The 11196-nt window shown below is 41.3% G+C and overlaps 1 protein-coding gene across 2 annotated transcripts; it reads left to right on the top strand.

The window, feature by feature from the left end:
* The first annotated feature begins 647 nt into the window (after nt 1–647).
* Nucleotides 648–10363, top strand: LOC119745345 (zinc finger protein 341-like). 2 transcript variants are annotated; one of them, XM_038221647.1, is made up of 7 exons: nt 648–748; nt 3652–3741; nt 4416–5299; nt 5897–5984; nt 6422–6564; nt 7273–7472; nt 8666–10362. In XM_038221647.1, exons 1-7 carry the CDS (start codon nt 718–720, stop codon nt 9918–9920), a joined length of 2691 nt encoding a protein of 896 aa, XP_038077575.1. In that variant the 5' UTR covers nt 648–717; the 3' UTR covers nt 9921–10362. The 2 variants fall into 2 exon arrangements, with proteins under 2 accessions (XP_038077575.1, XP_038077571.1); XM_038221643.1 differs by having other exon boundaries at nt 662–744; nt 3645–3741; nt 8666–10363.
* Nucleotides 10364–11196: the final 833 nt, after the last annotated feature.

The raw sequence follows: 11196 nt of genomic DNA, 5'->3' as shown, positions 1-11196 counted from the left end.
CTCATGTATAGTTTGAGTACTACACATTCACAGCGTCCCGCTGGCCTAGCCTCCGTATAAGCATAAAACACATTTAATGGTACAGTAGGCCTACATGTTTAGTACGATCATGGAAAGTTCCTTCGGGTTCACGACCTCCCCCCCCCCCCCCCCCCTTATCAAAGTCTCGATGACTCGATTAGGATTCGGGGATCCCCGAGGCCGGTGGTTGGGCCCGGGTTTTTGCTCAGTGATGGCAAATGGTGCCGAACTTAACTACGACCATTGCAAAATCAATCAATCAATCAATCAATCAATCAAATCTTTAATTTTTCCCAACACATACATATACATATAATATTGAATTATCGTGTATGGATGGATGGAGGTCTCCAAAAAGCATAACATAAGCTTGTCGAGTGGAGACCCCCACTGTAATAAAGAACAATTACAATTACATTTACAGTTACAATTAATTACAAGTACAAGTACAACGATAAAATCTTGGGACGGGCAGTAGCAACAAAGCAATGGGGTGGAAATCCCCCTGTCCACTAAGGGGAAATTAGAGGCCTGTTATTGTCCAAGGAAACAGCTAGCCCGAAACGCAGTACCCCCGCTGGAATCATAACAGCTGAAGCAAAGGAATGCGTCCCCCCTGCGCTATGTCGTCGGGCTGATAGTAGCTGCAGTCTAATCGTGTATTGTGTGTCGTTGTGTGCTAGCATTGAAGACAAAATGGCGCAAGCTCTCTTCGACGCGTTGTCCGGTAAGTATTTCATTTATTTTTTTGCGAATATACACCACCAATCTGAAGTCTGATGACTGTTTGAAATGTTGTCTTGCATTGAATTTTTATTCGCAGGTGTGGAGACAAAATAAGAGCTTTGCTAACAACTGGAATTTATCCATTTTGAATTGTACACGGTCGCATGCATGCAAACTGCAAGTTGCCGAAATCTGAACAAAATTTGTCGAGTCTGACCTCCTGCCCTTTTACATTTCCTCATATTTCGTCCTTTTCGTGGCTTCTGAATTGTGATAAATACATCTTATCGTCTATTCTAATATTCAAGGATTATTTTAGTGTAAAACTTGCCCGGAAATTGTGAGATAAGCAGTGAGATATCAGGGTGCAAAAATGTGAGAATTGCTGATGGAACAGCGGGTATTCCTGATCTAGCGGGCGTGAAGCCATATTGCTGGAAAAGCGATGTGTAATGGCCGAGTTCCGAAGCCCGGCTGTTCCGTTTAGCTGGGTGCGCCGCGAAAATGGCTTTTCGAAAGTTTTTTTGTTGGTGCAAAATTTTATTTGGACAAAAAAAGAAATTGACACTTGTCACCTCCAAAGATTTTTGATTGAATTGAAGAAGATCATGGTTTTCATGGTTAACTTACACTGCATGCCATCTAAGAAAAATCACAAGAACATGAAAAAGAGGAAGAGTTTTTTGCTACTACTACTACTTTAGTACTAGGCCTAGCAAAGTAGTACTTTTGTAATGTTTGTAAGTCAGTTGAAAAAGACCTTTTTGAAAAGAATAAAACTACCAAAATTATGCGTTGTCTGTGAAAATAATTTTTAATACAGTATGGACCCAGAATTTCTTTTTTTCCCTTTTACCAGGCTTTGGGCATTATGCATTTTTGAAATACGCCCAGTTTAATTAATTTCAGACATTTTCTTCCCAGGCAAAGATACCAGAATTTTTACATTAGATCTAATTATAACTTTCCTCATGAGTAAAATTTCGTAAAAAAGTTGACCTTTTTTTACATAGGGCCTACAATTACAAATCTAATATTAATCCATTCCAAGGAGGCCAGTATTTAAAAATCATTTCCAGTAAGGCCAAGTAAAAAAATAAACCAGTTTCTCGTTCTCGACCGCTTCCTTTTTTCTTGAGAAAAAAAAGTACCTGCCTCCTTCATTAAAAAAAAAAAGCAAGGACGAAAAACTACTTTTTTTTTCTACTCTGCCTAATATGAAAATCTTTTAATATTTACCGAACAGAGGTATAAGGCCAAGTATTAAAAAAAAGAAAGATAAGCCTCCTGCCTTTTTGAAAAAAAAGGAAGGGGAGGCCCTTTTTTTTCTTCAAAAATGGCCGCCCCATTTTCCAAAACAACCGGCCGGGCTATTTTTCAAGATGGCCGTCAGTTTTTCTTTTAAATGTCCGCCATTTGGACTCAGGAAATGACATACCAGCTTTATATGGGCTAGATGCAACGGACAAAGAGGCCAAAATGATGCCACTGTTTAAAATGTATCATTTTTTTCGGTTTTTTGTTTTCAATAAAAAAAAAAATTTTAAAAAAGGAGGCGGCCTCCAAAAAGGAAGCAGGTGGGGACGCTTAACCTTTTTTTTTATTTGGCCTAATTACAGACTTTTGATGTTGTAGGGCCAATTTGCAATCACTTGACTTTTGAGTGTATTGTTACACCCCATTTCCTCAAAGCTTTCGAAAAACATTTCAATAATACACAGGCCTTTAATGACAATGTGAAGGGAATAGTTAAAGATTTTCATATATTTTTAAGAAAGCATTTGCGTTAATGTAAATTTGAAATTTCACCCTTAGTTCACCAGTTTATCGGTCGTTTTATGTTTGTCTTGTCCTTGTAATGTATTCGTTTACCATTTAATTCCTTGTTAATTAATGTCTTACAGGGGACTCGCACTCGACAAGCCTTGCTTCTTGCGGGTCCCCTCCATCCCTACTTTATATTTCTTAAACACCACGAACATTGGTTTACTTTGTCATGTTTTGTATAATAATAATAAAGTGGCTAATTATAGGCCTATGTACCTATCTTGGATGGAAATAAAGTCAAGTCAAGCAAAAGAAAAAATTACTAAACTCTGTTGCCTAATGCCTATTCTTCACTTTTATCGAGGCTTTATATCTTCATGACACTGACAATCTTAAAATGTATGAAAAGTGATTATACAGGATGCATCTATGAGCATGCAGTTAATAAGGCAATAAGGTTACCCTAGGGTAATAAGGTTACCCTACCTACCCTATTTTGACAGCCTACTCTACTTTATTTTTGTGCAAAACGACAAAAAAAAACACCCAAAAATCATCAATTACAAATGTACTACCTTTTACCCTTGACTACATGCAGACACCTCCATATGATCGTACACACAAAAAAATGCCAAAAAAAGAAAAAAATTCCCAACCAACCTACCCTTTTTTCAAATACCATGTAATCGGAAGCAGAACTATTTTTTTGTGGCCTAATTAAAACACCCTTAAAAACTGCTGGTGACAGTTACCCTCAGAAGTTCTTCTGAAGTGGTATAGAATATTTATTGACTCATTAAAGCTGTATACCCCATGCTCTTAAAACAAAATCGATTCCGTTTGCAAAAATTACATGTATCCATGAATGAGACTTTATATTTTCCCGATGTACAAAATGGGATCATACCACATTAACCACAAGTCGAAACACATTATTTTGGAAGGGGGGGGGGGGGGGGCTTTCAACGTAAACCTTGCTTAGGTTGAAAAAAAAAATGAAGATGCATGTTCACAGTTTTTTTCTCATAAAGTATATCTACTGAGTTGAAATTTTGACAGGTTTAAAAAATTTGTTGTTAACCTGCTTGATATTGAATTGCAATGTCTTATCCAGTCTGGAACCATTTTTTTCCGTAGGTATGGACAACCAGGCTGCTGTCCTTGCAGTACAGTCTTTGGGGCTGTTAGAAGGACAGACTGGTACCATACAGGACCCAAACCCAACAGGTAAGCCAACGATTTGGACGCATGATATGGACAAGCAATACATCAAATCTATCTTTTAGGATTTATACGTAGATAAATTGCCCAAATTAATGGAAATTATCTGATTATCATAAGTACATGTAATAAGAACAAATGAAGGAAATGAGCATGTGAACATTTCTCCAAATCATAACTTTAACTTAACCAAATAGTTTTCACCGAGACGTGTAAACAAATCAATAAGTTTTTGAAATTGGAATTAAATGGTTAAAAAAAACCCATATTTATGACAATTGTGCCTTTAGCACTGTATTAAAATTAGTGCGTAAAATGAAGTAAAAGTAGGTGCTTTAATCCTAACCCTGCCAGATGCAACACAGTGCATCAGGTGGAAAAGTCCGGTGAACTTTGATGCATTCAGCTACCAACACCAGTGCATAAACTGCCACTTCTGAGATATTAGCTCTCATTAAATGAGAGCTAATCCCATAGAACTATGCCAGGGTTGTATCCTGCTGCGTTCGGGGACCACAGACTCTGAGGCAGTATGCCTTCAGACGTTTGACCTGATGGATCTTGCTGCACTGGGTAGGCTTGTCACTTAGACAAATGTTGCATGTTGCTGCGTTTGGCAGGGTTTCTAGCCAGGGTTAGGGATACAGTTAGACTTATTTGTTTTGGTTTAAACTGATCAGGTATTGAAGAAGATGAGTTTAAGTGTGGACGATGCAAGAAGAACTTCTCCTCCCTGACTAACTTCATGAACCACAAGCGGGAGCAGTGTATGCCTCCCGGCCTGAGCTTGAATGTCACCCGTTCTCAGCCCAGCAACAGCGCTTTCACAGCCACCCTCCAGCCCAATCGGGGCCTGACCTTTGGGAACATGGGCAACTCCACGTTAGCCCAGGTCTCCCCCAGTGTCCTCAACGAAGAGGTCCTTATATCGTCCTTCTCCAACGTGGACCAGTTCTCCAACTCGGTGCTGCAGGGCACGCCCATCCAGTCCCTGACAGGGTCCTACATGTCGCCCCAGTCGCAAATCCTCACCACGGTTACCAACGCGCAGCAGACCTACAGCCTGGCCATGGCGGGTACCACCATCAACAACAATAATGCCCTGGGTGGTATCACCCTCCAGCCCCAAACTCAGATCAATGCCAGCCTGATGCGACCGACCAGCGTCAACACTCAGTCCACCTTGTCCCTCTCGGATGCCGGATTGACCCAGGAGCTTCTGAACGGCGGCACGACGTCTGGGCTTCAAGTCACCCAAGCACCGCAGCACACAGCCACCATCAACATCATGCAGCCTGCCGCTACCCAGCAAGGCAACCGCCGCCGTAGGTCAGCAGCTGCCGAACCGACCAAGAAACAGCAGCAGCGGAAGAAGTGCAACTACTGCGACAAGTCATTCACCAAGAACTTTGACCTCCAGCAGCATGTTCGGAGCCACACTGGAGAGAAACCCTTTCAGTGTATCGTGTGTGGAAGAGCCTTCGCCCAGAAGTCTAACGTGAAGAAACATATGCAAACGCACAAGGTTTGGCCAGGAGGCAGAGGGGCTACTCTTCCGAAGCAGGTCAGTTTGTGTGTGTATTTTGTCTAAGCTTTAATAACAGAATAAATGTGTGCTTGGCCGGTTTTAAACAATATGTTTAACACCGGTTTGGAGTCCGGATGCTTGATCGGCGAGGGTCAATATCATTTGGCAGTTCATCGTTCACATTCTTTTAGAAGGTTTAGCTCTTTACAATACTTGCTGCAAAACAGTCCAGTGCCCCATATCGATCGCCGCAGGCAAATTTCAACTGGCGCGCTCTTCGTGCAACTTTTTACCGGAGCAGCACATATTTGCAGCTGGCAGTTTTGAATATCCGAATATTCTGTCAAACACAGTTTCCAGTAATCGAATAATCAGTTATTCGAAAATGGACAACCCTTAGATAAACTGCTTTGTTCCAGAGTTGTCAACTTGTCATTCAGGCGATCACATGTCTAAGAACTCACAAGTAATGCCAGTAGTAAAAGTGAATTAACAATGACAAAGGAATGCTCGTGATGCAGTAGCTTGTCACTTTAAACTGGAGACGTGGTGACTGTGATTGTCTTGTGAATGACCAGTCACATTCAAAGACTTGACGTCAACTCCCCTTTGTCTTTCTGCATTTTCCTTCAGCCAATCACCAAGCTGCAAGGTACAAATCAGCCTCTGGAGGATGAGAGCCAAGATCAGTCGATTGACCTTCCTGTGCAAGACGAAGAAGGTAGGATCATTTCACGTTGAGTCGTTGCCCAAGTCATTGTGTAACTCCTCAATTCACCCCCCCCCCCCAACGGCGAGTTCATACAGGGATTGTGGGCTGTAATCCCTACCCCACCCCACCCCACACACATCCCTGTATTATAGTTGTCCCATTTTAAAAATATTTCCTGCCAACAGTGTTTCATAAAATTTGGAAAGATAACGTACAACGCAGACAAACGTGAAAGGAATTTGGCATCAGGGACATGTAAATTTTATCACTGGGCTCAAAGGGTTTTGACCATATATGCAGTTTATCCAGATGTTGCCATTTTTTTCCTGAACTTTTCCAGTTCCATCTATGAAACTTGTTTTGACTTGATCACATCTCTCTTGATCACACGTCAGTGGATCTATATTTATATTTTGTTCAAATATAAATCACTGTAATATCCTCAGACTGTGGCAACACTCGCATCGCGACAACAGAGGACGGGGAGGAGTTACTAATCGACAGTTCATACGTGTGTCAGTACTGTGGGAAAAAGTTCAAGACCTACTACCAGCTCAAAACACACATGACCATACATAAGAGTGAACAGGTAAATACTTGTTCTCAATTCTTGATCTCAATAATTTAACTTTCATCCACTGTGATGACCTAGAAACAGATGATGTCGAGTGTTTATTGGTTGAACTCAAATGTATTATAAAGCAAAGGCAGCCTGTGCTTATAAATTCTATTTACAGGCCACCTTCAAGTTCTGTTGAGTTCATAGATAAGTATTAGTTTATCATCTATAATACCACTTAAAGTGATATTATAAATAGAGCCTCATGTGAATGTAAAGAAATTATTGTTGCTGGCAACTTTAATTGTGATGTTTCTGTGGACGATAATGGTACTTCCACAAACCCTATAACTTCATGTTTTAATGCGTTCCAAATGACGCAACTTATACATTATCCTACTCGTGTTTTACTGAATATACTAAAACAACCATTGACCTTATTTTTAGCTCTCATCCTGAACTTGTAAGTGAAGGCGGTGTCCTACCTGTCCTGATTAGTGACCACTATCTTGTTTATGGTCTTCATTATTGGAAAGACCCCCCCCCCCAAAAAAGAAGGCTGTTCAGTTAACTTTAGATGTTTTAAAGATGTAGACAGTGACGCTTTTCAAAAAGACGTTTGTTTTTTTAACTTGTCCTGACTTTGTCCAATGTCCTCTGACCCTGAAATATAATGAATATAAAAATATAATTTAAAATTTCCTGTATGATTAATTTGTATATTTCTTTATTATTCAGGTCTACAAGTGTGTCCTGAAATCCTGCAACACGACCTTCAAGGATCTCGATTCCTTTTTGGAGCACACCAAAGCTCATGAGAGTGAGATGTCATATCGTTGCCACCTCTGCAGCAAACATTTCCCTTCCCTGTACGAGCTGGGAGTACACCAGTATTCACACAGCCTTTACCCTAACCAGGGACCGAGAGCGCATCAGAAGTAAGTCTGCCCTTCCTTTTGAATATATTTAATAATATAATAATATCGGAGTCTTATATAGCGCACGTATCTACCAACTATTAGGTACTCAAGGCGCTGGAGATATGTCTATTATTAAAGAAAGGTAAATAAAGTTTATGAGAAATATGAGACCCATTATGTAGCACCTTATAAGGGTTTACAAGGTGCTGCGGCGCATATTGCAGCCACTGCCAGAAACACCGGGGCAAACCCCTTCTCAATAGCGATAAGTGTTACTGGGTTCTTTAACGTGCATTACACAACACACGGGACGTACGGCTTTACGTCCCATCCGAAGGACGAAGCAATAATGGTAAAGTGCCTTGCTCAAGAGCACAAGCACCATGTTCCCACGGTCAGGACTCGAACCCATGTTCCACGGCACACGAGTCGAACACCGTAACCATTGGACCACAGCACCCCACAAGCTCAAATATTTGAAGCTCAAATATTAAAAAATCATAGTCACCGTCATGTTTTCTCTCTTTTTATCCCCCTGGCTTTTTTAATCCAGAAAAGGGGGATATTGCAATAGTGTTTTCCTTCTGTGTGTCTGTGTGTCCGTTCTGACCAGACCACCCTTGTGGGGTGATGTTCCTTTCAGAACACATCACCCCACTTTTTAGTGCTGTTATATGAAAAGTGCTGTCATATGAAAAGTCAGTCTTCATACTAAACCAAGCTTGTTGACAATATTCTTTGGGTAGGGGGATCACTTCAGATAACTTGAGACATTTGAGGTCAAAGGTCATCTAGGGGTCAAATGAGGTCATTGTTGATTTTGATTTAGGTAAACTGAAAAGTGCTGTCATATGAAAATTCAGACTTCACTCTCAACCAAACTTGGTCACAATAATCTTTGGGTAGGAGGACTTCAGTTGACTCGAGGCATTTGAGGTCAGAGGTCATCTAGGGGTCAGATGAGGTCATTTTTTATTTTGGTTAGGTACACTGAAAAGTGTGCTTAACTTACTTAACTTACTAATACTGATCACGCAAGTTTAACTTGCCATATGTTGTTTACCTGTGCACCGAAAGGCACTTGTAGCTGTCTATATTTCCTGAAAAGTATCGGCCATTCTAGGAATTATGCAGAATATATGATATGATCAAGGTGTGTGCATCTGTGCATTTGTTCGAATTTGAGCAAACGTTTTTTGTTCTACCTGCAGGGAGTACCGCTGCCAGAAATGCATGAATCGTTACTCGACCCCGGAAGCCCTGGAGCACCATTTAGCCACAACCAACCACCACTACAGCTGCCCCCACTGCAAGAAGGTCTTCCCCTGCGAGCGCTACCTCCGTCGACACCTGCCGACCCACAGCGCCCACGGCCAGTTCACCTGTCACCTCTGCCAGAAGTCCTTCAAGACGGACCACTACCTCAAGTCTCACATGATGATCCACAGCGGCGACAAACCATTCAAGTGTGACACCTGCGGCAAGGCGTTCAACCGTCCTGACAAGCTGAAGCGGCACCACCTGACCCACGACCCCGTCAAGAAGCTGAAGTGCCCCTTCCGCTCTTTGACGGGCTGCGACAAGATGTTCAACAGGCCTGACAAGCTCAAGGCCCACATTATCTCGCACAGTGGCATCAAGCCGTTCAAGTGCCCGCAGTGCTTCAAGTGCTTCAGCCGGAGACCCAACCTAGCCGAGCACATGCGCATCCACACAGATGATTACCAGATCCGCTGTAAGGTCTGCAACAAGGGCTTCGCTCGCGAGAAGTACAAGAAAGCCCATAACTGCCCAAGATGGGCACAGACGAGGGAAGCTATGAAATCCAACGCCGAGGCTGACGAATACGCTGCCTCAGCTGCCATGTTGACCGATGAACCATCCAGTGACACAGCCAAGGAAGATGTTGCAAATGCCAGCTCGGAGTCCGGGGAAGGCACATCTAGAAGAGGATCAACCAGCCAAGGAAAAACCAACAAGAACTCAGAGGAAAGTCAACACCCAATCCTCATGACAAAAACAAGACAAGTCAGACTAAGGCACTCTGGCTTCTCGAAAAAAGTCCACATGCTGGATGATCCCGAACCCAGGGAGACGCAGACTAGTCGGAGAGGCCGGGGAGGTACTAAAGGCAGGCCGCGACGCACCGGTCCCAAGAAGAAACTGCCCAATCGCTCCATGGAGGATATTGAGAGGGACTTGGAGGCCATAAAGTCGGGTCTTTTAGAGCAACAGCAGAAGGAACTGGAGATGCAAAGGGAGAGTCAGCAACAGCAGGAGCAGAATCCAGACAATGAGATGCTCTCTGAAGGGTCTGGGATGATAGATATCATGGTCAGTGCCGATGAGGATGGGGTCGGTGTTTCTACATCATCCAGTGATGGCGTCCATTTGAAACAGCTTCAGCAGCCCACTATCAACTCAACGGCGATAGCCCTCCTTAACATGGGACAACTGTCAGCATAGAAGAACAGACCATTTTTGTGATTAAAGTGCCAAATATGTTAGTTTATCTTTGTATGAAATTTCACTTTGAAATTGCTACTATGGGGAAAAAAACAAGTTTGATGGATCTATATCTTTCCCTTTTGCAATGTAATTTTTTTTAGGCAATACTTGAAAATGCATCTTTGTGTCCCATTTAACCTTATTTTAAATTTTCATTTTGCCATTTTCAAGGATATTTTGGTGCTTTTTTGTTTTTATGCTAATGCAAATTTCAATAATCATGAGTAAAACTATGAAGTCATTCTGGGCAGAAACCTCAATGTTACATCTATTACATCACAAAAAGTAGCTAGAATTTTTGATATTTTGCGGTTGCAAATGTTCTTTTCTTTGGTGATTCGTTGTGTCAGTACATGGCAGTCAGCTAGTGAACTAACCTTTCTCACAAAATGTTTTCAATGACAAATGTGTTCCTGAAATGACATCGCAGCAACAGCACCCTCAGTTGTCCGGAAAAGTATGGAACATTTTTAAATGTTGAAAAGAATTGCACTTTTCAATAAAATTAACCAAAAAGGGATGTCAAATAGTTTCCTACATGTGTAAGAGGAGTAGAAAATTGCACGAATTGTATTCCTAGGGAACAATTCATCGCATGGACCCTAATCAGAGAAAATTGTGGTTTTTCAAAATCCTCTGATTCAATTGTTTATTTGTTTACCACTTTTCACAACTTTTATTAGCTGATTGGATTCTTGAATTTCTTGAAAGTGAAAATATAAGTAGGAACTACTTTTTTTCAGAGATTTAAGGCGTTTGGCATCAATGCCCGGTATCTGCAGTAAATTGAAAAAATATATAAGTTTGTCATTTCAATTAATGTACTTCGGGATGTAGCTTCCTATGATATGTTCAGTATTTAGCCTTTACTCCTTATCAAAATGCTTCAGTACTTCAAAATGGACTATTGTTATTGGCTCTGTAAATGCTGCTAAAACAGATGTATATCAAGAAGGGGTAATTAATTTTCAGTCAAAGCTTTGCAAACTCCCCTTTTAAGCAATATTGCAATTTACTCTGTTGTTCAACAAAATGAAGAATTCTTGAGATTGCATTAAATTTGAAAAAAGCGTGAAATTTCTCTTTTGTTTTTAATCGATATGCTTGTCAATAGAACTAGTAGGGTGGCGCGGACATCCGGGTTTTTTTTAAATTTTTTTACATTTGCTTATTTAGCTCTCCGCCAGACCTATATTCTTGAAACTCAATAGTTCTTGAATCTGGAGTGCTGAAT

Source organism: Patiria miniata, unplaced genomic scaffold (assembly GCF_015706575.1).
Source record: "Patiria miniata isolate m_02_andy unplaced genomic scaffold, ASM1570657v1 HiC_scaffold_12, whole genome shotgun sequence".
In the NCBI taxonomy this organism is placed as follows: Eukaryota; Metazoa; Echinodermata; class Asteroidea; order Valvatida; family Asterinidae; genus Patiria; species Patiria miniata.
Note: the sequence above shows the minus strand (reverse complement) of the source record. Positions and strands in the feature narration are given on the sequence as shown.

Coding starts and splice junctions, on each gene's coding strand:
- LOC119745345 (XM_038221643.1), top strand. CDS start 718: ATGGCGCAAGCTCTCTTCGACGCGTTG. Junction 3,742..4,415: donor ACAGGACCCAAACCCAACAG/GTAAGCCAACGA, acceptor TAAACTGATCAG/GTATTGAAGAAGATGAGTTT. Junction 5,300..5,896: donor GGGCTACTCTTCCGAAGCAG/GTCAGTTTGTGT, acceptor ATTTTCCTTCAG/CCAATCACCAAGCTGCAAGG.